Here is a 25,461-nt window from a genome sequence, read left to right on the forward strand (position 1 = left end):
GTATTATCAACATTCATATATACGTATGTATATATGTGCTTGCATACATATACTTTTATACATACACATATGTAAGTTTGTAACTCACATAGTTGACATTTAAATGCTGCAAAAACAATGTTATTTTTCCATCTCAGCAAATTGCAAGTTGGCTGGAAAATTTAATATTGCTGCATTGGCTACATTGCATTTGCGCAATTTGGCAAAAATATCTTTTGTGAAATATGTTTAAAATATAGAGTGTTTCTACGAGTAGAATAGAGTGCTTCAACGAATGATATATCATCGCTAAATAGATATTTTGAAGAGTATTAGCTTAGATTCGCCATTAAAAAGCTGATGACAGATATAAGGAGGCTCTCCTCTTAAAAAGTCTATCATATAGCAATAAAAGCTCACAAACAAAATTTGCATATGAAAAGCAGTTTTCTCTGTCAGCAGCAGCTCGAACTTTTTAGTTGTTTTTTTTTTTTTTTCATACGTAAAAGTTTAAAAACTTTGTTGAATTGCTATATCATTTACTTATATCATATGAACTCATAATATCCCACTGCTGCAGGGTATATGAGCAGCAAAATCTTAAATTTTAATAATAAAATGAAGCAAACAAAAAAACATTTTAAGCATTATCTGCTTATATCAATATAATATTGAGAAAAAATAATAATAATAATAATACATAAACCATCGCTCATCATTTAAACTTAAATTTATTACAGGGTATTGCTGCTTCGACACATAGAACTATTCAACAACTCTTTCATTCAATACAAATGCTTGCAAAATTAATCGCCTTACAAGTTCTTTAATAATATTTAACAGTTACATAGCTCAAAGTAAACGTGAAAGAGTGAGAGAGACATAAAATTCGCTTACTTGCATGCAGCTCACTTCCAATAGATTTTCCAATTGCTTTGCCGCTTATGCTTTGCCAACTGATCCTTTGTTTTCGTTTTGTTTTTGTTTTTTTGGTTTTTGTTGTTTTTATTTTCCTATTTGCGCTTATGCTGTACTTATCAGCAACGCTCCGTTTCACTTTCAGCTTAGTGCTGCTTCTGTTGTTGTTGTTGTTGTTGTTGGTTAACACGCCATTGTTTAGTATGCGGCGTCCATCATTTAGAATTCAGCGACACATATACAATAACAAGACACAGACACAGACACACACAAAGCTTTTGTTCTTGTTGTTGTTGTTGTTGCTGCTGCTGTTGCTGCTTGGCACATTTTGCAGAAAGAGAGAGCGCGAGAATTCATTAGGCATGTGGGAATTTTAATTTCACTTGCTCACACACGCGCACATATGTGGCGACATATTTCTCAAACATTTTCGCTGCGTGTGACGACGGCGACGGCGACGGCGACGGCGAAGGCGAAGTCGAATCGGCGACGTCAGTTATTTATGCTGCGACGGCTGCTGCTGCGGCCGATTATTGCTGCTGTGGCTGCTGCTGCTCCTTGTTCTGCTGGCGTTGGCGTTAGCTTTGTATTAGTGTTGTTGTTTTTGCCTAGACGCTTTGCTATTTGCATGCTGCTGCTGCTGCTCCTGCTGGCTGACCTTGGTGCAAAGTGCTAAAAAACTATGCCACACACTCACTAACACACACTCACACAACAATAGTGCGAGCCAACGACCGCAACAACAACAACACGACGCGACGTTGACAGCTGTCAAAACTGTTCGAAGCGCGTTCGCCTCACTCACTCACAGACGCACAATGCAAACCGCGACAACCTGCGGCGGCCGGTGCGGCGAAATTTTCACCAGAAGCAGAATAAAGTAAGCTGCGATGATTTCCATGCTGTGCAAAGAGAGGAAGTGAGTGAGAGAGGGTGGCTGGCTAACAGTAACAAAAGAAGAGGGGGGGGGGGGGGGCGTTCGCCGTACACGTTTAATGTTCAAGTCAAGTGCGAAGCTTATGCGCCTCGCAATGTGCGCGTGAGTGCGTCTGTTTCTGTGTGCGTGTGTCAGAGTGTGTGTTAGTATGCCGTCTATGTATTGGTATGTTTTTTCTTTTTTTTTTTTTTTTGCTTGGAACGTTTGCTACGGTCTTTCTTTTGTTCTACGCGCACGCGGGCGCTGCCAGCCTGATGACAAATTTTTCGCACACGTTCGCCTTGTTGTTGTTGCAAGACAAACACAAAACTTCCAGTTGTTTTTTTTTTCTTATTGTTTTTTTTTAACTGTCGCTGCTGAGGATTTGCTTTCCCTTTCTGGCCGCCTGCACTCTGTAGCGTTTTTATTGCTATTTCCTTTTATTTTCTTTTTTCGAGATTGGATGCTGCTATTACTATTGCTACTGTCCTTTGTCTTGGCTACGCTTTGTTGTCTGGCTGTCTATACATTATCTTTTTTTTTAATAATTGGCAACGCTGTCGCTGCTGCTGCTGTTGCTACGGCTGCTGTTTCTTTTCAGCGCATTGTTTGCATAATTTGGCGAGAGGCTAGCGCCTGCAAGTGCCGTTAATCCTTTCACTTTTCCGCTTTCGCTTTTACTTTCCGTCAGTCGCATGCACTTGGCTAACGAGCTGATGATGATGATATTGCCGACATACCGACAGAGCGAGGGGGGAGGTGTGGACATGTGCGAACATGATACCCATTAGCACGTGGCAATCATCATCAGCATTTAGCATCGATTTGACAGCGTGAACCAAACGGAATGACGGCACAACGGAACAAAGATGGCCCGCCCGCTGACCAATTCGAATTTTCGTCTGCCTAATTGCGTTTGCTTTTTGGCCCACAAACAGCTGGCTCGCTTTACAGCAATTCAAGCTTTACCGTAATTTTTCCGCACCAATACGAATGCAAATTGGCCGAAATCACATTAAAATCCTGCCACGCATTGAACGACGTTCGGCTAAAATGCGGCACTTTTATTTACAGTTATTCGCGTTTTTTACTTGCTTTTTTATTCGGCCGCTATTCGATGAAACTCGCGCACGCACATATTAAACGATTTAAATTTCAGCTATTTTTTCCACGACTGCGTTCACTCGGTCCACACGCTTACATTTTTATATTCACTTTATTGTATTTCCCTTTCTTACATTTCTTTTTCATTCTGTGTATATTTTCATCTCCGCGTTGCGCGTTCACAACACCGCACAGACTCCGACTACGAACTGGCGAGTGCTTGTGGATGGCTCTACAATTTAGTACTGAGATTCAGTGAGGCCTCCTCTTCGGCTGGGGCACTCAATTGTGTGCGTGTGTAGAGTTGCGCAGGATGCTGGGCGCTCTCGTGTGCGCTTTCCAGCCCAAAACCGCCGCCTGCCGAACGCGCCAACTAACAGTTGAAAACTCTCCACACCCAACATACCGCTATCTATGTTGCGCACTGTTAAGCAGGTGGAGTACTTTATGTTAGTGAGCAATATGCTGCTGTTATGTGCAGCGCTCAGCTGATATTATAACCTATCGATATGCGCAATAACGTTGCTCTCAATCTTATCGATAGTATCGTTGGCACATTTCGTACGACTCTGGCCACACAGACGTACAGCGAACGTGAGCCGAACGGCAACCATCTTTGTGAAAAATACCTACGAGTCTGGAGAGCAGTCGGTGTAGGAATTAAATAATTTCTGCGGCTTATAAAAAGTTAAAAATATAAAAAAATTAACGATGATTTCTGCTCGTTTGGCATCGTCGGTCGCACGCAACTTGCCCAAAGCGGCCGCACAGGTATAAAAAAATCATTAAACGAGTAAAAGAAGCAAGAAAAAAAGTTGCAAAAATGCAAATATATAAAACATACATAACCGAAACCAATTGGCCATTGATTCTAACTCCAAACTCTAATGTTCAATTAAAGTCCTCTGAATAACTCAAGCTTTGCTTTTCCATTTGCCAATTACATTTGACTCAGTTTTGGCCAAAGTTTTAGTTTTGTGTTACGCAATGCCGCACGCAAAAAAAAAAATTACATAACACATTAAGTGTTCTGTGCGCCAATATGATGCCAATTTTAAGTTCTTCAAATCGAAATTGAAGTGAAATATTTGCTGTAATGATCTGTGTTTTCATTAAAAACGGTTACATAATTTTTGTCAACGGGGCTCAGCTGCAGTCGCTGCCGCTTCTGCTGCGTGTTGGCCAAGCAGAGTTTGAGGTTATGTGGGTGTGCTTTCAAGCAAATCAGCAAATTGGCAAAGAAGAATATAAATCTATAAAGTAAAACTAAAAAACGACTGAATTTAATAATATCTTCCAAGTGTAATTAAATTGATGTAAATTTGTTAGGTCTACCGGTGGCCTGCTTATGGCTGCTTTGCTGTGTGTTAGAGCGAGATAGCGGCTGTTCTGCTCATGTGGTTATTCAATGCTGCCCCCCACCTCCGCCTCTCTTTTTGTAGTGCTTTTGCTCCTTATATAAGATAAGCTAATGCTTGGCATCTATTCCACAGGTTGCCTGCAAGGCTGCATATCCAGCTGGAACTCTTGCTGCCCGCAAATTCCATGTGGCCAGCACACAGCGCAGCGCTGAGATCTCCAACATTTTGGAGGAGAGAATCCTGGGCGTTGCACCCAAGGCCGATCTGGAAGAGACTGGCCGTGTGCTGAGCATTGGTGATGGTATCGCTCGTGTGTATGGTCTGAACAACATCCAGGCCGATGAGATGGTGGAATTCTCCTCGGGCTTGAAGGGCATGGCCCTCAATTTGGAGCCCGACAATGTCGGTGTTGTCGTCTTCGGTAACGACAAGCTGATCAAGCAGGGCGATATTGTCAAGCGTACTGGTGCTATTGTCGATGTCCCCGTCGGTGATGAGCTGCTCGGCCGTGTTGTCGATGCTCTGGGTAATGCCATTGACGGCAAGGGCGCCATCAACACCAAGGATCGTTTCCGTGTCGGCATCAAGGCCCCCGGCATCATTCCTCGTGTGTCTGTGCGCGAGCCAATGCAGACTGGCATTAAGGCCGTCGACTCCCTGGTGCCCATCGGTCGTGGTCAGCGTGAGTTGATCATCGGCGACAGACAGACTGGGTAAGTGAGCCCCTTTGTGGATCCCTCCTACTCCGATTTACTGGTCACTCATCAATTTATATTTCTACTTTACAGTAAGACTGCCCTGGCTATCGATACCATCATCAACCAGAAGCGTTTCAACGACGGCCAGGATGAGTCGAAGAAGCTGTACTGCATCTACGTTGCCATTGGCCAGAAGCGTTCCACTGTCGCCCAGATTGTGAAGCGTCTGACTGACTCCGGCGCCATGGGATACACCATCATTGTGTCTGCCACCGCCTCTGATGCCGCTCCTCTGCAGTATTTGGCTCCCTACTCTGGCTGCGCCATGGGTGAATTCTTCCGTGACAAGGGCAAGCACGCCCTGATCATCTATGATGATTTGTCCAAGCAGGCTGTTGCCTACCGTCAGATGTCCCTGTTGCTGCGTCGTCCCCCTGGTCGTGAGGCCTACCCCGGTGATGTGTTCTATCTGCATTCGCGTCTGTTGGAGCGTGCCGCCAAGATGTCGCCCGCTATGGGTGGCGGTTCCCTGACCGCTCTGCCCGTGATTGAGACCCAGGCCGGTGATGTGTCCGCCTACATTCCAACCAACGTCATTTCGATCACTGACGGTCAGATCTTCTTGGAAACCGAGTTGTTCTACAAGGGTATCCGTCCCGCTATCAATGTGGGTCTGTCTGTGTCCCGTGTCGGTTCCGCTGCCCAGACCAAGGCCATGAAACAGGTTGCCGGCTCCATGAAGCTGGAGTTGGCCCAGTACCGTGAGGTCGCTGCCTTCGCCCAGTTCGGTTCGGATTTGGATGCTGCCACCCAGCAGCTGCTGAACCGTGGTGTGCGCCTAACTGAGCTGCTCAAGCAGGGCCAGTATGTGCCCATGTCCATTGAGGATCAGGTATGAATATCATGTTATACTTCTGATCACTGATTGCACTATATTATACATTACTCTCCCCACCCACACCTAGGTTGCTGTCATCTACTGCGGTGTGCGCGGTCACTTGGACAAGATGGATCCCTCAAAGATCACCAAGTTCGAGAAGGAGTTCTTGCAGCACATCAAGACCTCCGAGCAGGGTCTGCTCGACGGCATTGCCAAGGAGGGACAAATCTCTGAGGCTGCCGATGCCAAGCTGAAGGACATTGTCCAGAAGTTCATGTCCACCTTCCAGGGTTAAGCAACAACAACAACAACAATGGAAGCAGAAACGTGCAGTCATATCCTAGATATGGAGCAGAAACCACCAACAAATCCTTTCAATCTAATAAATAAATTACTGTCTAAGCCGCTAGCCGCGTTAATAACTGATTTAAAACTGCCCAACTGCGCGTCGATGATAAGCAACAACAACAGCAAGAACAACAATATCGTCGAAAAGATAAAACCAACACTCTATACACCATAAGAAAATACAAACAACATAAAAATTATAAAACTTAATGAAAAAAAACCTTTGCGCATTCATGTTTTCCTTTGCTGCACTTCTCGTGTCTCGTCCTTTGCCACATACTTGGGAGAGAGAGCGGGACGGACGCGAGAGGCGTCGCAGCGAACGGATGCCACTTCGAATTTCAGCATTAGCCACACTTCCCCCCACTAAAATGATAATACTGTTTAAAAATCTATAATCAATATTTGACATATTGTAATCGAGAATAGTCGAAAAAGTAAAGTTTGTGGATGATTGTGAAACGATGAAAATAAAAACGATACTATAATTAACTTAACCATACGATGGCACTATTATATATGTATACATATACACCTGCTATTTGCTTAGTTGGGAAAGAATATTATTTTATTGAAGTAGTTCGGAAAAGTTCCAATTATATAGTTGAGCTTATTTCTGGAAATATGGACTTGAGCGATAGAAATAGATATCACATATTTGTCTTATATGATTTGTTTTAAAATTTAAATTGATCTATAAATGATTGACCTACTGACTGCTCAGCCAATTTAAACTATATATGGGCTTAAATATATTAATGAATTAATACTCTTCAATTATATGGAAAATTCTCTTTGCTGTCTATGAAAGGATTCTCCGCAATTGGCCTTTTATATATTTTGAGTTATAACTCGTTCTCTTGAGGGCAATAAAAAGCCTCGAAACTTAATACAACATTTTTGGGTAGTATTTCCCACTTCTGTATATTGATAGTGCATTACCGGAAACTGTCTTCTGGGTATAACTACCTCTCTAAATATAGATTTATTAAAGGTCTAAATCTTATAAGTTGCTAAAATATGCATAGTTTAATAAAGATTCCTCGTAGTCCAGCCTTATAATCCCCCCAAACGCAAATCAACTTAGCTCACCTTAAGTGAGCCCAGCTGTAATTTCTTGCTAGACATTCCCATAGCACCTTTTCGGATGTCCTAGGTAAACAATGACCAAAAGATGTTGCTAATTGAAATGCTGTCAGAGGCAGACACCAGACAGACAGCCAGACAGGACGAGGACCTTTTAGCTAAGCTGTGCACAGTCTCAGCTGATCCGCTGGGCAGCAGCAGCTGTTGCTGCAGTTCTCTTTCTCTGTTTTGTGTCTCTTTCGTCTCACAACCTTTCGCAGTGACCTTGCAGCCGCGCAGCAGGATCTGCTCTGCGGCAACTACCTGGACAAGGATAACAAATAAAGTGAGTCTGGTCACAGTTCACTACACGCCGTTTCACGCTCTGCATATTTGGGTAACAGCCAAGCATAAAAGGGCGCAAGGCTCAGTCGACTGCAGATGCCCATACCCAGGACTGTCGACTCCTGCCGAGGGGCTCAGAAGGAGTACCGCAAAAAATGACTGCGATTTGTCAAAGAGCGAGCAAGCGAGAGAGAGAGTGAGAGCGAGAGACAACGTCTAAGCGGCACTCCAATGTTGTTGCCGTTGCTTCTCCGCTTTCTTTCTTTTTTATTGCATTTGTTTGCTCGTAAAAGTGTCGAAATTAATGAGCGCTATAAAACCGTCAAACTTGAATTTCGAACAGGCGAACAGAAGCCCCAGCAGCGAGTGCGGCGCAGTCGCCGCCATTCGCACTCACAGTTCAGCTCTCGGTCATACGCATACACACACACACACAGAGACACCCGCTCACACACTCACACACGCGCACGCAACACATTAACATACACGTGCGCGTGCAGACAATACCGACGTCGCTGCCGGCGTTGAGCCAATGCGCTGCCCAGGCAATTGCCATAAACCAACGCAAGAACAACGGAGAGACCGAAAGAGAGAGCGAGCGAAAGCAATCACGCACACACCCATACACTCACGCGCTCACACATGTTCCAGCCAGCAAATGAAGTTGAAGAAGAAATATAAGGGCGGGAAATTACTGACCTGCGATCTCAAAGAAGAGACTGCAAAACCGAAATAACAAGACGCAAGCGAGCCTTTGTATGAGTTTTGTTGATTTTTTGCTGTATGTTTGGCAGTTGATAAGGGCCGCACAGGAGTCGCGGCGTATCACATTTTTGTATTCTTTGCCTCTTTGTTACGCTTTAATTTTCAACTTTCTCACAGACTCTGCAGATGAATAAAAATTACTGGAAAGGGGAAAAATAGTTAAAAGGAAAAAACATGGCGGTGCTCATTTTTCGTGTGAAATATTTGCAAAATTGCGTTTTAATCGAATTTTTAATGGATTTTTGTTTGTTAAATATTTATATTAAAAAATTTATTTAATACATAGAGCACAATTTCCAAATCCAAATTGCTTAAGCTAAATACAATATAATCTGCATATAAAATGGCGTATTTGTTGCCGGGTTCTATTTTGTTTTTCTTTTTTTTTTTTTTTGTGATTTTGTTTTTTGAGAAAGTAACTTAAAATACTTTGAGAGGCAACGCCGATATCTTTAGCCAGCAAATGCGCCCGTTGCTCACCGGTTTATCTCTTCTCCTTCTTTTTTTTTTCTTGCTTGTCTTCTCTGAGGGCTCATTGTTAAAAACAAGTTACATACAAACATACACATATATATATAACATATATATAGCAGCAGTAGGGGTGAGGGGGGAGTAGGAAAACGTCGACCAGAAGAACAAAACTCAAGCAAACTTTTAGCCAAACGATGCAAATGTTGCCGAGTCTGACGCTGGATCCGGTTATACTATATGTATAGATATATAGATGTTAGGGAAGGGTTAGGGGTAAACTGAAGGGGGGGTTAACTACAATTAAATATACTCAATTATGCACAATTATTAATCAATTACACGCTCACACTCACATTCACATACAAATATAAAGAACGAGTAAGAGAAATTACACAAATTTAAAATAGAAAACAAAAAATTGAACTAAACATGAATTGCAGTCAATATTAACGCCAACTGCTGGGCAGGGGGTGTGTGTGGGGTGAGCTATTATTTCTCTCTCACTCTCCCTCTGTGAGTGGGTGTGTGTGTGTATTTCTGGCTAATTTCAACTATTTCTTGCCCACAATCGAGTCCAACAACGCGCTGCTCAGCTCCGGACGCAGGGCGATCTTCTGGAACTTGTTCGCCTGGTACTTGGTGTAGATGGCCCTCAACTTGGCCGTGGGTGCATCCCGAGCCAATTTCGCAATCTGTCGTGCAATCGGACGCAAATAGGCAGCCGTATAACGGGAATAGTGCACCAATGTGGGCGTCCAGTGTCTGTCGCTAAAGCCGGTGGCCGCACGCGAATTGCCATTGAGCAAGTGCAGCGAGAGGAAGAGCGAAGCTGCAGCAATCTGTAAAGGAAGTATTTGATATTCATATAGATTTAGTATATACAGATGCTTCAGCCAACACCCACCTCAGAGGGCTTATAGCTGGCCAGCTCGTAATCCATGCTAGCTAACTCCAAAAGGTATTTGGACATGGCATGATGTTCATCCTCGGCGCTGGCCGCTTTCGAGAAGCGCCGCAAGAAGTGTATGGGCAACGGACGCGACAGATTGTTATCGATGGCCTTCAGTATTTGCATCTCCATTTGCCTGATCTCCTGACCCGTATACGAATCGTCCGTAATGAACACAAAGTCCCCGATTGCTGGGGGGAAGAGCTCCTCGTATTTGGTGGCTATAAACAGGGCCGTAACGCCCACCAGCTGCAAATATTTGCGCCTGGTATCCTTGACCACCTGCAGATAGCGATCGATGATGGCCACGGCCAAGTGGAAAGTTTCCGCCGCCAGATGGAACTGCAAATGCACCTCGTTTATCCAGTCGATGAGCACAGCGCGCATTTTATAAGAAACTTCCAGTTGATTGGCCAAATGATCCGGGTAGATGGGCTGCTCCTCCTCCAGCTTGTAGAGATAATCATAGATATCGTTGACATATTCCGAGACCAAAACCAAATTCTCGCCATCATCGGCATCAATGTCCTCCACCTCCAAGCGTTTGGTGGACAAAGACATCGATGACGTCTGGCTTGGGACAGCGGCTGGAACGGCTCGCAGCTTGGATGGCAGTTTCGATAGGATTGCAATCTCCTTCTTGGGCTGTGGAGCGACAGCAGCAGCAGCCGCTTCCTTCTTCAGGACCAGCGCATTGGCCGCAGTGCGTGGCTGAGCACGGGGCACCAGTGGCTCCTTCTTAACTGCTGCTGCTGCTACTGTTGGAGCTGCTGCTGCCGTTGGATTGGCCAATGCAGCCCGCAGCTTGGTCAGGGACTTTCGTGACAAATTGCTATCCTCGCGCCGCAGCGTGTTCACCTTCTCGTCGGAAATGGACTTTTGTTTGGCAACTGCAGGAAGACGAGCTCGAATTGGGGCCATAATTTTCTTTACAACCGGATACTTACGCTTGTTGCTCGGGTCGGCGGCCACTTTTGCAGTGGCTGTTGTCGTTACTGCCGTACGGCCAGAGATTTGGCGTCCAATCTGACCCAAATTCGTGCGCATCGAGTTGGAGCGCAGGAGTGGGCCGGCTGCTGTCTTAGTGACAGCAGCTGCTTGGGCGTTGCCATTGGCATTAGTATTAGCATTGGCATTGCTCAGGCCCAACGGCTGCTTCTTCCAGTGGGTATCCACACGCGCCTTGGTCAATTTTACATCTTTCAATCTGTAAACAGTTTTATTATATATTTTTTTTAAATTTGTTTTATATTATATTTATATTTATATTTATTTATTTTTTATTATTATTTATTTTGTTTTATTATTTTTTAAGTTTTTTTTTTTTATTTATTATTCAATTATTTTATGTAATATTTTTTTCCTTTATTTCATTTAATTTATTTTTATCACTCACTCTTTTTGTGCCGCTTCCTTGGATATGAGTCCACGATTTAGTCCACGATTTTGCAGATCGCCGAATGCGGCGCGCTTTGTGTTTGCCTCGTTTGAAGGCACTGTCAATTTCTTCACTTGGACTTGATTGTATTTCTCCGTTGCATTCTGCAAGCATAGAAATCATTTGCAAGAGGTCAATGCTTGGGCGGCCATTTTGTAAAAGGGCGAGATGCTCAGAGAGTTGAAGGTAAAAGTAGCGGTACTAGAGTACCGCAACATTACTAACAGCAAGTACCGAAAAAAGCGCCAAACGCAAATACCGCTGCACCAGCAACAACAACAACAGCAATGCTAGCCAAACGGCATTTTTACCCCTCTCTTATGCGCTAAGCGCCGACGCTGCAATGGCGGCGGTGGCGGCAGCGACTGCGACGCTGCTTAACGCAGTCTGCTAAAATTCCAGATTAAAAATGCTAATAACTATTGCTTACCTCGTCCATGATCATTTTAGGCGCTGTGCTCATCATTTTGTTGCTGTTTTTTTCTTTTTACTTATTTATTGACGAAAATGCTTTAATTTAGGGGTTCTTTTGTACTTGAGCGCGTTGATTTCGTTTCTTTTATTGAACGCAAAAATATATTGTTGAAATTTTTGATATTATTTGTTTTGTAGCCTGTTTTCGATTGCACAATTTTAATCTAACATGTATGTATATATTTCAACGATTGCTACTTTAATTCGAAAATATAAATTCTTTAACTTTTTTGGAGTCTTCCGAGCTCTGCGCAAGATGCGAACGCAAGCCGCTGCCGTTTGGATTTGAAATGCACGCCAGGTAATGGAAATAATGTGACCAGCTGGTATTAGGCGCAAAACGTGCGCCACATAAATGTGACCAGCTGTGGGCCGTACATGAAAAGCAACGCTGTAGCATTAAGCTTTTGTCAGCCGACAGAAAGTGCTGCCCAACAGCTACTATTTAATATATAGCCGTTGAATTTGAATGCATTGTTAATTTTAATAGGCTCTTTTAGAGTTTTTCTTCGTCAGTTGTTGATTTAGTGACGTTATTGTTTTTATTTTTTTCTTCTGTTCCTCGTGAGTGATTGCATCAATTAAATGCTGATCACTTCAATCGGCTGGCATCTTGCAAAGGTTCTTTCGGCTTACAATTTAGCACTTGTTGCATTTGCATTGCTGATTTAAGATTTCCTTCAACAAGCACAACGGAAATGCAGCATAATTCTTACTTTGTTCTTTTTTTCTCTACTCCACTGTGATGATCAGTGTCAAGTTTTCGTCTGGCCACAAAAAAAAGAGTGAAAAAAACAGCAATTGGCGTTCTCTGCACTTGCTACGATTCTTTTTTTGCTGTTAATTTTTCGGCTGCTTTGCTTAACGGTGCCATTCTCTATTGTTCCTTTCCGTCCGTTCGCTCCACTCATTAGCATATAGCTTCATCTTCAAAACTTCAGAGCGCTCGAGCGAGAGGGAGAGCGAGAGAGAGAGAGCGTGCATATAAATTTCTGTGCCGTTCGCGGCATGAATAAAGTTTTCCGCACTCGTGAGTTTTTCGTCATTCGCGAATGTTTCGTTGCCGTGAAAACATCTTTTTTCCCGTTCGGCAGATGATCGCGCGCGCCTCGCTGTAATTCTTCTTTAGCTCAACCATAAAAATAGAAGAAGAAGAAAAAGTTTTCAAAAATCAATTGGGCTGACCTCCAGCTGAGCTAACTAAAGCCGTGTTTTAGTTTCAGCTTTGATTTATCCAAAAAGTCTGTTAAAAGTGTAATAAAAATCATAAATTGTGCTAGCCAAACGTTCTGCTTGAGAGCAGCTGCTGCTGTGTTTTCGTGTGTGTTTGATGCTCAAATAAAACTAAATGAATCTATAAAATAAAAAAAGAGCTATAAAAATAAATCCAACATTTATTTAAATAAAGAAATTTTTAATTGCCTTTTGTGGCTGTTTATGATTTGAAGTGCGTTCAGCTTTTGTTATCGTTATCGGCTGTGTAAAGCAAACAGGAAGTGCGAGGCGCTTTCAATCTGAAGTGCGGCCACCAAAATAAACTCAAATTATTTGCCAATGTTATCTGTTATCATATTGGTATAGCAATCAGGAAGTGCCAAGCAACTGAAGTCTGTCAAGTGTGACCTTGCTGAGGAATTTATTTAAAAACCCAAAGGACTTAAGCAAAGAACTTGCAAGGCGCCGGAGCACTTTAGTATGACCAAACTTAAAGTTTAATTAAATCTACAATTGATTAGCGTCTGTTGTCCTTAACAGAATGGCGCAGCGACATACACAGGCTACACAAGATGCTTTAACTCTGTTAAGCTACGATCTCCGTGCCTCTGTTATCCTTAACAGAACTCCAAACAGGCCAAGCTTCTGTTAAGTGGGATATCCCGTTCGCCTGTTATCCTTAACATTTTTCGACAGCAATCAGCTGTTGCAAGGCACGCCATTTCTTAGTGTGACCGTATCGAAGCTCTTTCGAACTCTTCAAATATTCTCGCTGATGTCCTTAACATATCAAGCGTCAGCTAGCGCATTTCGCACTTTATTCTGAAGTGTTACCAAATTGAAATTCCCTGGAATAACCCGTTTTGTCTGCTATCGTTATCATATTACCACAGCTATCGGCTAACGCACTAGCAATTGAAATTCTATTCAATCTAACGTCATCGAAAGCCACAAACGACTTAAGCAACAAACTTGCATTTGACTGCTCAATTTACGAAAGTAGACTAAAAACCAAAGTACAGCAAAGCAAACAGCTGCAGCAACAACAACGAACATTAGCAATTAATTAGTGCATAAAAAAGTTAAATTAACTACCGCAAAAGCCTGGCTGCGTGCATTCACTTTTCTCTCTCTCTCTGCCCCGCTGCTTCTGCTTCTCCTTCTATAGCTGCAATCCACGAAATTTAGGCGAAAAAAAAACCCAAAAAGTATTATTATTATTTATGTTATATTTCTTCTTTCCAGTGCAGAAAATGTAACAAAATAAAGGAAAAATACAAAAAAAAAAAACCTAAAAATGATGACGCAAATACGCAGTTTAAATTAGCTTGCGCAGCAGAATAACAAAATAAAGCAAACAAATCCAACAAAATTTTACTACATCAATTTTGCAACAAATGCAATTTGTGAACATCAAATGTAAATAGTATATTACAAGCTGCTTAATTGTTGTCGACTTGAATAAACGCGTCGTTATGTCTACAATTGCGGCTAATCAGCCAATTAATCGTTATCGTCATCGTCATCATCATCGGCATCGTTATCGTTTGTGTCTAATTGTCTTGGCAGCAGCTTTATGGCTGGACACTTGGGCAGCACTGGCCTCTGCCGCCGTCAACGCCAACGCCGTTCACATTGAGCTGCGGCGCAGTCGCAGCGTTCGCTTCAATGGCATTGAGGTAATTATGGTCGCGATTCGAATTGCATATTTCTAATTGATTCATGTCATTTGTCACTCGCCGTTCGTCATTCGTCCTCATATCGTATCACATTTAACCCACTAACCAATCAGGTGATTCTTGTCTGTGTCACATCGAGTGCTGACCATGCAAATGCTGCAAGAGAATACTGAAGCGTGATTCATTAAGAATTGCCTGCATATGCACTCTATACGGCCGGGGCCGGGGCCGGGGCGCGTGTTGGTGGGCGTGGCTGTGTAACAATTTTTGGAACAAGTGCAGTTGAAATGTGAAGCGTTTAATGACCTCTGCTCAGAGTTGGGAATATTTGCAGAAATGTTTGAGTAGGGTATATAGGTTTGTAGGCAGAGCATGTAACGGGCTGAAAAAGAGTTTTCCTATAGGGTATATGGGTAGAATATTATGTATAATTTGTATGCTTGTATGAATTTTATGATAACTGAACTCATTTATATTTATTTATTTTTTTTAACTCAAAGACTTTAAGAGGTAGACCTATAAAGCTTGATATGAATGCTTATTCATTTTATAAAATAAAATTTTTTTTTTTTTTTTTTTTATATAACTCTACCTATTATCATAATATATGAGAGTCACTAACTCGATATGTTACATACTGGGTATTTCCTAGTCAGTCTCACACTCCTCATTGCGCTCGCTCGCAGCTGGTCTCTTAATAAAAATTGCACACACTTAACACCAAGAAATAAAAACTGTAAACTTTTGTCGAACAAGTCAAATTACACGATTTGATGAGCGTTCTCAGCGTTGAGATTTTCAGTCAGCGACAGAAAAATTTGTATTTCGGGTTGCCCAGAAGGCGTCCAACCGTCTCTAACAAGTCGAATGAGCTATTTTGCAGCTGACGATTTGACAATTTGACTATGACGAGGGTCGATTGAGGTGTTTATCAACTAAGTAATGTATTTTATTAGCTGGGAATACGCTTAGTTAAATATGATCAAAGGCCTAAGTTCGAATTATGTTGATATTCCATGTGTTTTATATGTTATAATGTCGTATACTATAATACGTATAATACGTATAATACGTTATACGACATATAACATATTACATTTATTGTATAAAATAATATATAACATATAACATTTAAAAATATGTGATATATATAATATATGATATATTATTAAGTGTTATATGTTGTACATGATGTGACATATGGTAAGTGGTATAAGTTAACTTATATGCCCTCTATTCGAACAACTGTTCTGCTGTTATATATCAACTGTTATATAGTACTATATGCCATCTATTATGTTTATCTCATATCTGTTTATATCATATCCCATAAATGGCATCATACTCTTCACCCCACCCTCGTACACTTCTCGTCGGAATGCATCGCACGATTTGTCTGAAACATCCAACAAAATACAGCAAAACATACAAAACAAAAAATCCTCTGCGTCAGCATTCCGAGGGGGGCGCGCTGCACAATAAGTGTGGCGCGACTTTTGTCAGCTGCTAAATTTTATAGATGAGCGCGTGGCAAGAGCTTTTCTTAGCCAAGTTATTGACCCAACTGAAAATTAGTTGCGAATACACAAGTCGAGTCGAGTCGCCATCGCCGTCGCAGTTGAAGAACCCTCAAGTCTTCGACGTCGACTTCACATGCTCCTCCGCTCCTGCCTTGCCCTCGCCTAGTTGCCGTCGATTTTCTGTGACTTAATTTCAGCTCTTTGTCGTACATTTTCTTTCTTGTTTATTTTACAATTTTGCCTCTCTTTATTTGTGCTTTTTTACTTGTTTTTTCTTCTTTTTTTTGCCATCCACGGGTCACGCAAAATTTCATCACATAATCAGCCAGCGGGCGATTACAGCGTTCAGCATCGAGTGCGAATCCGAATGGCAATTCGAGCTAGAGCTGGAGCTGGAGCTGGAGTTCGAGTACTCGACTCGACTCTAAATGTTGTTGCAGCCAATTTCCACTTCCATTTCCACGCTTTATTTTTGTTGTTGTTCTTCTCTACTCGTCTCTTTTTTTTCTGCTTTCCGGTATGGATGGTCGGGTCTTTTATGCTGTTGCCCTTGCCGTCAATTAGTGTCGTTTTATTGAACATTGTTTGAATGCACTCAAACACAAAGCTAATGAGTGGATGAGTGGTTGAGTGAATGCCTGAATGACAGCTCTTCCATGTGAGTGCAGGCGCATGGCTATCGATTGTCTTACAGAAAGTTATCGGAGATACTTTATTATCGATATAGGTATATATTTATACCTTTAATAGAATATAATAATACTTGTAAAAATCTGCAGTAACACGATTTGCTATCGTTGATCGATAACAACAAATTCTAAAGATAGGCAACAGAAAAAGTAATACTACATATTCTAAATGTTATCGGTATAATCGATAATTACTCCGATATATGTTCAAATGTATTTCCTACCCGCGTTCTTCACTTCATCTATGATATAATACGTCTTGTTGTAGATCTTTAAACCTCTTAACTGCCACTTAATCACATTTCATTCCGATCGAATACTCCCACAGCCACGCCCCCTTTCAACAATATTGTTTCTGTTTGCCATAGACAAACCGCCCACAGCAATTTGTGCAACACCTTTGCAGGTGGAGTGGGGGCGTGACACGAGCAACAGCCATTGGAGCTCAGCGAAGCGCTCTTCACGCATCGCCGACCATCGACGCGCTTTTCCAAAAATGTAACAACAAATGAAATTAAATAATAGCATCAAAAAAAAGGGGCACACGCACAGCCTCTAAATTAAGATAAGTGTGCATATGCGATAGGCGAATGACTAGCAATTATCGATAAACGATAACGATGAGCTTTATGAGTATGTGGTTGTTGACCTATTTTAGAAATTTTACGTAGAGATTAAAGAATATAAAAAAGTTACTTTCACATGAATATTAGTAGAAAATGACTATATACATAAACTTGACAGTTATCGATATGCGATAAGTATGAGAATTTTCTTCAATTTGCTGCATTCTTTTGGAAGAGTATTAACAATGAAAATGAAAGAGGTGGGTAGAAAATCAACATGTATGAATACTTGGCAGTTATCGATAAGCGATAACATTAAGATAACCGATATGGATCAAGCTTTTGAGCAGCTACTGTGCTCATCTGTTATTCATGATATTAGGCAGAGCTACAGAGCATGATAATGAAACACAGCTCCTAGATGAAGCTAAGAAACTGTTATCGATAAGCAAATAATAAAGCTACAAATAAAAAGCCGTTACTTCATGGAAGTTGTAGCCGGCCAACTTACGAAAGCATACGAATGACGCTCTGTTATCGATAAGCGATAACAATGAGCATTTAAAGCAGCTACTTAATTTTCCCCCATTTAAGTTTCAGTTTCGGGAGCAGTTGAAGAAAATGCAAATGAAAATGAAAAACGTAATGGGTTTTTTCCTAAACTAATTTTCTATTGTTGCGTGCAGTGAAAGTGTTTTTTTATTATTTTCTGTTTTATTTTTGTTGTTGCCCTGTTGGTATTTGGTTTCTGGCTGCTAGTAGACAACCCTTTTGGGCCAATGGCTCAGCTCTTTTTACGCTTTGCTGCGCTGTGTTACACTTTTGCCAGCATTTCTTAAACACCGAACACCCATTTACTCTTACTCTTTGCAGCTGGACGAGAACGCGCTGCTCGAGCAGCTGGCGGGCCATGAACGCACTCTGCTCTTTGGCACGGCGTCAGGTAAGTTCTATTTCTGTGGCGGGAAGGGCAACCGATTGGAAAGATTAGCCACAGCTGACATCAGACCAGTTAACCTAGTTCGAGTGGGCTAACCGGGTTAAGGGGCAGGGGGCACGGGACATAAATACCAAAGTTTAAAGTTGTGGAAAGTTTTGGCTTCTTTTTGGAGTTCTCTCTGGCTGCCTTTGACTTCTTTTTTGACTGGGTTTAAGATCAATGCCAAATGCTGACGGCTAAATAGGTGCAATGAAAAAACTTTTAAATATTACACTAGACATAAGAATTATGGTTCTAGGCAGGGGAATGTGTATAAAACTAAAAAGTTTACTTAAGAGCTGACGTTTGTGTTGCGAAGAGAGAGGGAGAGAAAGAGAAAAGGAGTGGGAGAGAGAGGGTGAGTGAGAGCGGGAGAATGATAGATAGAGTTACTCTGAGGGGGAGAAAGAGATTATATATTTATCTATACGTTCTAAGCTTTCAACAGAGAGCGAGAGAGAGGGCGACAGAGAAAGAGGGAGAGTTACACTAATTTATCTACTTAAAAGCTATATTAATAATAATTAATATTATATATAAAGATATTTATGGGTATTGATATACAAAAATTCCTGACAAATGTGGAAGTGTTGAAGGGTGATGGTGTTTCACTCTAGTGAGAGTTATATAGAGTTAGTCTGTGAGAGAGAGAGAGAGAGAGAGAGAGAGAGAGAGAGAGAGAGAGAGAGAGAGAGACAGATTATATATTTATCTACACATTCTAAGCTCTCAATAGATCGAAAATACTTCATAGAATTCTATTAATATTATATCAGAAGATAATTATAATTTTAAATATTCTGTATATAATAATACCCATTTTAGATACGTAAATATTAGTATTATAGTTATTAATATTGATGTACAACAATTTACTGGCCAGTGTAATTGCAAGGGGTACGCCGCCCAGAGGCTGCACAGAAGACGCAACCTGTGGGGGCGTGTAAATGTGCATATTTGTGGCTCGTCATTATTTATGATTATTGATTCATGGAATGCACACTTTGCATTTGGCTATTGCATTTTACCTGTTTGCTTATTTTACGTTCAGTGCCTGAGTTCAAATTGGTGCAGCTGGAGCGGCGCAACGTGCACCAGGAGCAACAGCAGCAACAGCATTCACGTAGGCGTCGCAGTGCGGCCGAAGGTAAGTTGAAATGCCACACAAACACACACACACACACACACACATATATATGCATACGCAAAGAGAGACACCCACACTCGCAGCTCGTGCTGCTCCAGTTGCGCCTGCAGGGCGCACTCATTATGCGAATAGTTTAATTAATTCAAATGCATTTGCCAGCCGGCACTGTGGAGGCTGAACTGAAGCTGCGCCAAACGCCGCAATTGTTTGACGATAATTTCATCTTTATACGCCGCAACGCGAACAGCACACAGTTTGTGGAGCATTCGCCGCAGCTGCTGCAGCGCCTCGAGCGCTGCTTCTACCGCAGTCCATGGGCGGCCCTCGATCTGTGCGACGAGGAGAGCGTGGTAAGTAGCAGAACGTGCCACAGACAGCTCTGTGGCAGCCATGGCGCTGTTTATCTTGTCTGCCCATCATTACCTCCGTCATCGCATCTAGCAGACAGTCTGATTGCTGCCTAACCTTGTTTGCCTAAGCTGAGCATTATATCATCACAGCAAAACATATTTTGTCATATTATTTAGTGCTAAAGTTTCACTCAATTCCACTGTTCCACAACTCAGTATTTATACTAGTAAATATTGTTTCTAGTTCTATTGCTTCATAATAATCACACTGTTCCATATTCCACTGTTCCACATATATTATCTATCTAAATGATGCTGTTTCATATTCCAATTTATTATGCGCATAAATATTTAAATATTTAATCAAAGTGTTCCACTGAATTCCATTGTTCCATATTCCACTTTTATTGTTTCATTTCTCATAAGTTTAGTCAGGGAAATGGTGGGAATAACTGGACTAGATTAGTTATTCCCACCATTTCCCTGAACAAACAGCTTTTTATTTAGTGGAACGTTGGAAATGGAACATATGAAATAAGTAAACGCAATGTGAAACATTGGCAAATCAGCTAGAGATAATAGAAAGTTAACATTAACATATTTTAAGGTCATGAAACAATGGAATTGGAACACCCAAATTATATTTGCCATGCTTGAATGTTTCAAAATCCATAATCCACAATGCCCACATCATTATTCCCATGTCGAATTTACCGCTCTGCTGTCGTTTCATTTCCACTGTTTCTGCCAGCTGTTACCCAGTCTTATCTAACCTTTCAACAACTTCCAATTGTCAACAACTTGCAGCGTGGCGTCTTTCAGCAGAATGCCAGCAATTTTGTCATCCAACCGCTGCCGGCGCGATTTGGAGCGTCAGCTCATGTGCTCTACCAGGCGCGCTTAGATAAGAGCGACAGCGGCAACGCCGAGAGCCGGACAATACCGTTAGACAGTCAGCTGCAGTTCGAGCCCGATGCAGATGAATTCAACGAACCGCAACAGCCAACACAGCCGCAGCAACGCCAGCAGCTGCGTCGCAAATTGCAATCACAGCTGCGACTGCGCTATCAGCCGCGTCATCATCATCATCGTCAACATCATCATCAGCAGCCGCAGCAGCAGCAGCAGCTTCATCATCATCATCATCATTATGGCACTGGCATTGCCAGCAACTCGTCCAGCACGCCTCGTCTACGCCGGCACATCGACGAGCCGTCGCGTCGCCCCTACGTGCCCGACGAGCTGTACATCGAGACGGCGATCTTTGTGGACAGCGACCTGTACAGGCACATGGGCAAGAACTATCCCACGAATACGGAGAACGAGCTGATGCGCTTCGTGCTCGCCATGATCAATGGCGTCCAGCTGCTCTATCACCATGACACGCTGGGCCGACGCATCAACTTTGTGCTCAAGCGCCTGGAGATCCTGCCCAAGGATACGCCGGGTCTGTTCCGTTCCAGCGACATTGACAACTATCTGAGCAACTTTTGCCTCTGGCAGCGGAATCTGAATCCGCCCCTGGATGCCGATATTCTGCACTACGATCACGCTGTCATTCTCACCGGCCTGGATCTCCATGTCACCGGCAAGAACGGCAAGGTGACCAGCCAGGTGGTGGGCCTGGCGCCCGTGGCCGGCATGTGCACGCCCACCTCCTCCTGCACCATCAACGAGGGCAAGCACTTCGAGAGCGTCTTTGTGGTCGCTCATGAGATCGGACACAAGTGAGTGATCTATAGTTTTTTTTTTCTTGTATGACCATATTCATCTATTGTTCCACAACAAACGATTTAAACCAATTCAATATCTCCTCTTTCATATGTCTTCTATCTTGTTTGCATCTTCTGTCCTTCTTCTTTATTTAAATTATTGCAAATTTGCGTTCCATTTGCAATGTTCCATTGAATTTTTAGCCCTCATTCTTTAATTTTTTAAATATTTCTCTTCAGCTTGGGCATGCGCCATGATTCCAAGGAGAACAATTGCGATCCCAGTCTGCACATCATGTCGCCCACTTTGGGCAGCGGCAAGATAACCTGGTCGAAGTGCTCCCGCGGCTATCTGGAGGATTTTCTAGCGTAAGTAAAGGCCCCTCATAAGCTCACTTAGTCTCTACTTCGTTTACTCTATCTCTCCTTCAGTCTCAAGCAGGCGGAATGCCTGTTCGATAGAGGACACTTCATTGGCAAGTGGGATCACTCGGCGAAGGGCAAGTTGCCCGGGGAACGCTTCGATGCCAATCAGCAGTGCATGCTCAAATTCGGACGCAACTCGGTGCACGCGAGCAGCCAGAGCAAGTCGGAGATTTGTCGCGATCTGCACTGCCAGCGCGAGAGACTGACCTGGACCTCGCATCCAGCACTGGAGGGTACCGAGTGTGGGCCCGGCATGGTAAGCAGGAGAACTTAACATTAATTTGATGGAATGCCTGCTAATCCTCAAGCTCTTCTACAGTGGTGTCGCGGTGGCTCCTGTGAGCCGCGTCCCAACAAATACCCCATCGGTTCCATGAAGCAGCTCAGCGGCGGTGGCTTGGTGAAGCCCAGCTATGAGAAGCACAGCGCCATCTATGCCGAGTCCTCCAGCCGAATGGAGCAGCTGCAGCAGCCGTACAAGGCCAGTGGCAATGAGCTGCCCGGCGTCCTGAGCACCTGGAGCGATTGGGGCGAGGCCAGTGCCTGTGACTCCAGCTGCCTGTACGGTCCATCGAATCGTCTGCGTGAGGGCAGCACCGGCCTGCGCACCTACAATCGCAGCTGCCTGAGCTACCCCAAGCGCTGCGAGGGCTGGGATCGCAAGTTCGAGGCGTGCATAGCCAAGCAGTGCTACGTGGTGCCGGTGCACACCATCGGCGACTTTGCCACGAATGTGTGCAACAAGGCGCGCAAGTCCGACAGCGAGCTGACGGGCGAGGGGCTGCAGCTGGTTGGTTCCATCGGTGGGTGTGACCAGAATCTATATCTATATCCATATCGATAGCTAAACTATTTTGCTCGGTTTGCAGAGGACTCCTGTAAGATTTTCTGCCGCACCAAGAGCAATGGCACCAAGTCGCGTCGCTGGACCTTTCCGGATGGCACAACATGCCGTGCTCAGGATCACGGCCCGGAGCACATTGCCTACTGCATTGCCGGACGCTGTGAGAAGTTCTCGTGCAGCAATGCCACGGACAATTTCTTCAAAATGGATAACACGTTCTGTGCTTACCGGGCGCCACGCCCACAGCGCGACTCCACTGAGCTGGAGAGCAAACAGCAGCCGAGCTATACGAATAACATTAGCTACAAGCGCAATGCAGAGCGCGTGGAACCCTACAGGAATCGCTATGAGAATGGTGAGAAGGGGCAGAGAATTGCTTTCGCTCTTTTCTCTAACTATTATTCTCTATTCACTGCAGAGGTAGCTGTGCGCAGTTTCCACGGACAGGACAATCATTTAGTGCCGCAGCCAAAGCCGTACAAGCACAAGGTCTCATCCCCTCCGTACGCCTCCTCCTCCTCCTCCTCCTCATCCTCTTCGTCCTACTCGAATGACTATAAATACAACTACCACGTGCATGATCCATTTGGCAAGGCGGCGCCGCCTCCCCCCTCCGCCTCGCTCGTTGTCGAATCGGACTTGTCGTCGGAGTGGCAGGTGGAGTCCGGCTGTCACTCCAATTGCATGACAGAGTCAATGGGCGTGCAGGCAGTTAGGTCACGGCGCACGGGCCAGCGCAATATACAGTTATGCACGCACAAGGTGAAGCCATGCGAGCGGCTGCAAACCCCAGCGGAATATGCGGAGCAAACGTGCGCCCGCTATAAGCTGAAGGTGCGCGGTCTATCCGGTCACGGCTCCCAGATCTCGGCCAGCATCACCGAACCGGATCGCAGCTGTCGCGTGGGCTGCCAGGATGAGCATATCAAGTATCGCTACTATCTGGTCAACGGCATCCACGGCCACTTTCCCATCGGCACACGCTGCTCCCAGGTGGGCAGGCGCTACTGCGTGGACGGCAAGTGCCTGGAGTTTGGTGCGGATAAACTGTTGCTGCAGCAGTCGCACATCAGCTTGGCGCTCTTCCGGAGCAAGCGCGAGGCCCTGAGGCGAACGAAGCGCAGCTTCCTCTACTACGATCCGGTCAACATTACGGAAACAATTACCCAGGACTTTCTAAACAGCATTGTCAACAGTATTATAGATTTTGAAAGGCAACATCTGGGTAGGTAGCAGCAGGATAATTATGCGATATTTAGTTGACGATATGAATAGAGCTTGAATTATCGATCATTTAATTTACTGAGCAAGTTATTTAACTCTCTCTCTCTCTATCTCTCTGTCTCTGTCTATCTCAGTCACTCTTTCTCTGTCTTTCTCCCTCTGTCTCTCTCTATCTCTTTATATACATATATATTTTTCCATTTCTTAATCTGTCACATAGTTACTCATAGCTTCTATTGGTTTTGCTTTATAAGTGTTTACATATCCTAACATTTATCTCTGTCTTTTCAGTCATTAATCTACGCATTTATTTATATTTACATCCTTATCCAACTGTCTATAGAATTGTCTTGCCTATCCATCCATTATCCATCTTTCCATTACTCATATATTTATTCATGTATTTATCGTATATCCAACTGTTCGTCTTTTTACTATCTACCATATTCTACCTACATATATTTATCCATATAACCATATATTTGTCTCTACTTCTTACAGACGTTTCCTCGGACAACATCGAATTATCCAACCCTATACACGTCTCTGCGGACGAATTAAGCAACAAATAAGTTTAAGTTGATTCTTTTTATACTATACATCTCTCTCCCTCCCTCTCTCTATATGCATATATATTTACATATATATATATACTTGTATTTCATGTAGCTTCTGTGGCTGCCGTTCTGCTCAGACTACCCCACCTGCCCCTGGCATTCTCGATACAAATCCCTAGTATTTTAAGAGCTCTAGATGTAAAACCTTAACTGCAAATTGTACGAATATTAGTGGAAATAAACGTGCGTGAATGTGACTGAAATCAGTTCGAAATGCTAACTGAATAAATAAATAAATATATATATATTTTTATTCATATTTATAAATGCATGAATATCTCCTTATTTATCTATGCATATTCACATAATTATATTTTATTTATTTATTTAGCTCCTTGATCCAATTGAAATTTCTCAGCGCATTTCCTGATTTTTCTTTTAATAATGGTAAATAAATCAAATGAATTTGAAATCTCGGCTGACCTTTCACATTCCAATAATAATTATTCAGGTGACCCCAAAAAAGCAAATCATCCAATTAAATATGTTTTGTTGTTGTTCGACATCGCCTTTAAATAAAAATGACTTTTCAAATTGTGTGTGGCACACTTTTGGGCTGGCCGATAAAACGCTGCACAGGGCGCACAAAAGTAGACACGCATTACAAACAAAAACACACACACACACACACAGGCTGAGCACCTAGCATTCGTCTAGCTCATCCATTGTGTTACCAATTTTGGTGTTTGCATGCAAACACCCGCAGCCATTACCAATATTCAATACCAAAAAGGGATAACAACAACAACACACACACACACACACAGACACTCGATGGTGTG

At 43.1% G+C, this 25,461-nt stretch overlaps 4 protein-coding genes across 22 annotated transcripts in view; 2 read left to right on the top strand and 2 right to left on the bottom strand.

Annotated features, from left to right (window-relative positions):
• The window catches only part of LOC108616304 (uncharacterized), a 96,477-nt gene extending 93,106 nt beyond the window's left edge, over positions 1 to 3,371 (bottom strand). For 4 of the 12 annotated variants that reach the window (XM_089469595.1, XM_089469594.1, XM_089469587.1 and 1 more), the window contains exons 1-2: positions 2,783 to 3,370; positions 877 to 1,799 (exon numbers count right to left, since the gene is read on the bottom strand). The gene's annotated coding sequence lies outside the window, so the exon portion shown is untranslated. Of the gene's footprint in view, positions 1 to 876; positions 1,800 to 2,782 lie in introns of all 12 variants that reach the window. The other 8 variants (XM_089469593.1, XM_089469592.1, XM_089469591.1 and 5 more) reach the window with 8 other exon arrangements.
• Positions 3,372 to 3,476: 105 nt separating this feature from the next.
• blw (ATP synthase subunit alpha blw, mitochondrial) lies at positions 3,477 to 6,701 on the top strand. The gene is made up of 4 exons (XM_018011412.2): positions 3,477 to 3,688; positions 4,411 to 4,991; positions 5,067 to 5,868; positions 5,942 to 6,701. Exons 1-4 carry the CDS (start codon positions 3,629 to 3,631, stop codon positions 6,149 to 6,151), a joined length of 1,653 nt encoding a protein of 550 aa, XP_017866901.1. The 5' UTR covers positions 3,477 to 3,628; the 3' UTR covers positions 6,152 to 6,701.
• Positions 6,702 to 8,618: 1,917 nt separating this feature from the next.
• CycB (Cyclin B) lies at positions 8,619 to 12,019 on the bottom strand. Of its 2 annotated transcripts, XM_018013203.2 has the most exons (5): positions 11,668 to 12,019; positions 11,196 to 11,341; positions 10,747 to 11,006; positions 9,755 to 10,689; positions 8,619 to 9,689 (listed from the first exon to the last, which is right to left on the bottom strand). In XM_018013203.2, the coding sequence occupies exons 1-5, from the start codon at positions 11,701 to 11,703 to the stop codon at positions 9,402 to 9,404; spliced, it is 1,665 nt and encodes a 554-aa protein (XP_017868692.1). In that variant the 5' UTR covers positions 11,704 to 12,019; the 3' UTR covers positions 8,619 to 9,401. The 2 variants fall into 2 exon arrangements, with proteins under 2 accessions (XP_017868692.1, XP_089325738.1); XM_089469612.1 differs by having other exon boundaries at positions 9,755 to 11,006.
• A 700-nt stretch (positions 12,020 to 12,719) lies between these two features.
• stl (ADAMTS metallopeptidase stall) lies at positions 12,720 to 24,924 on the top strand. Of its 7 annotated transcripts, none has more exons than XM_089469598.1 (12): positions 12,720 to 13,032; positions 14,172 to 14,605; positions 18,254 to 18,323; positions 19,411 to 19,506; positions 19,666 to 19,856; positions 20,664 to 21,583; positions 21,809 to 21,937; positions 22,001 to 22,250; positions 22,314 to 22,797; positions 22,864 to 23,193; positions 23,257 to 24,063; positions 24,564 to 24,924. In XM_089469598.1, the coding sequence occupies exons 2-12, from the start codon at positions 14,402 to 14,404 to the stop codon at positions 24,632 to 24,634; spliced, it is 3,552 nt and encodes a 1,183-aa protein (XP_089325724.1). In that variant the 5' UTR covers positions 12,720 to 13,032; positions 14,172 to 14,401; the 3' UTR covers positions 24,635 to 24,924. The 7 variants fall into 7 exon arrangements, with proteins under 7 accessions (XP_089325724.1, XP_089325726.1, XP_017868693.1 ...); XM_089469600.1 differs by having other exon boundaries at positions 12,720 to 12,965; XM_018013204.2 differs by having other exon boundaries at positions 12,720 to 12,952.
• The last annotated feature ends 537 nt before the right edge of the window (positions 24,925 to 25,461 follow it).

This window comes from Drosophila arizonae, chromosome 5, assembly GCF_054131065.1.
Source record: "Drosophila arizonae isolate 15081-1271.41 chromosome 5, UAZ_ARI_1.0, whole genome shotgun sequence".
Taxonomy (NCBI): domain Eukaryota; kingdom Metazoa; phylum Arthropoda; class Insecta; order Diptera; family Drosophilidae; genus Drosophila; species Drosophila arizonae.

Coding starts and splice junctions, on each gene's coding strand:
- stl (XM_089469598.1), top strand. CDS start 14,402: ATGTCTACAATTGCGGCTAATCAGCCAATTAATCGTTATCGTCATCGT. Junction 19,857..20,663: donor TGTGCGACGAGGAGAGCGTG/GTAAGTAGCAGA, acceptor AACAACTTGCAG/CGTGGCGTCTTTCAGCAGAA. Junction 22,251..22,313: donor CCGAGTGTGGGCCCGGCATG/GTAAGCAGGAGA, acceptor GCTCTTCTACAG/TGGTGTCGCGGTGGCTCCTG.
- blw (XM_018011412.2), top strand. CDS start 3,629: ATGATTTCTGCTCGTTTGGCATCGTCGGTCGCACGCAACTTGCCCAAA. Junction 3,689..4,410: donor TGCCCAAAGCGGCCGCACAG/GTATAAAAAAAT, acceptor TCTATTCCACAG/GTTGCCTGCAAGGCTGCATA. Junction 4,992..5,066: donor ATCGGCGACAGACAGACTGG/GTAAGTGAGCCC, acceptor TCTACTTTACAG/TAAGACTGCCCTGGCTATCG.
- CycB (XM_089469612.1), bottom strand. CDS start 11,703: ATGATGAGCACAGCGCCTAAAATGATCATGGACGAG. Junction 11,342..11,667: donor CTAAAATGATCATGGACGAG/GTAAGCAATAGT, acceptor CTATGCTTGCAG/AATGCAACGGAGAAATACAA. Junction 11,007..11,195: donor AAGGAAGCGGCACAAAAAGA/GTGAGTGATAAA, acceptor AACTGTTTACAG/ATTGAAAGATGTAAAATTGA.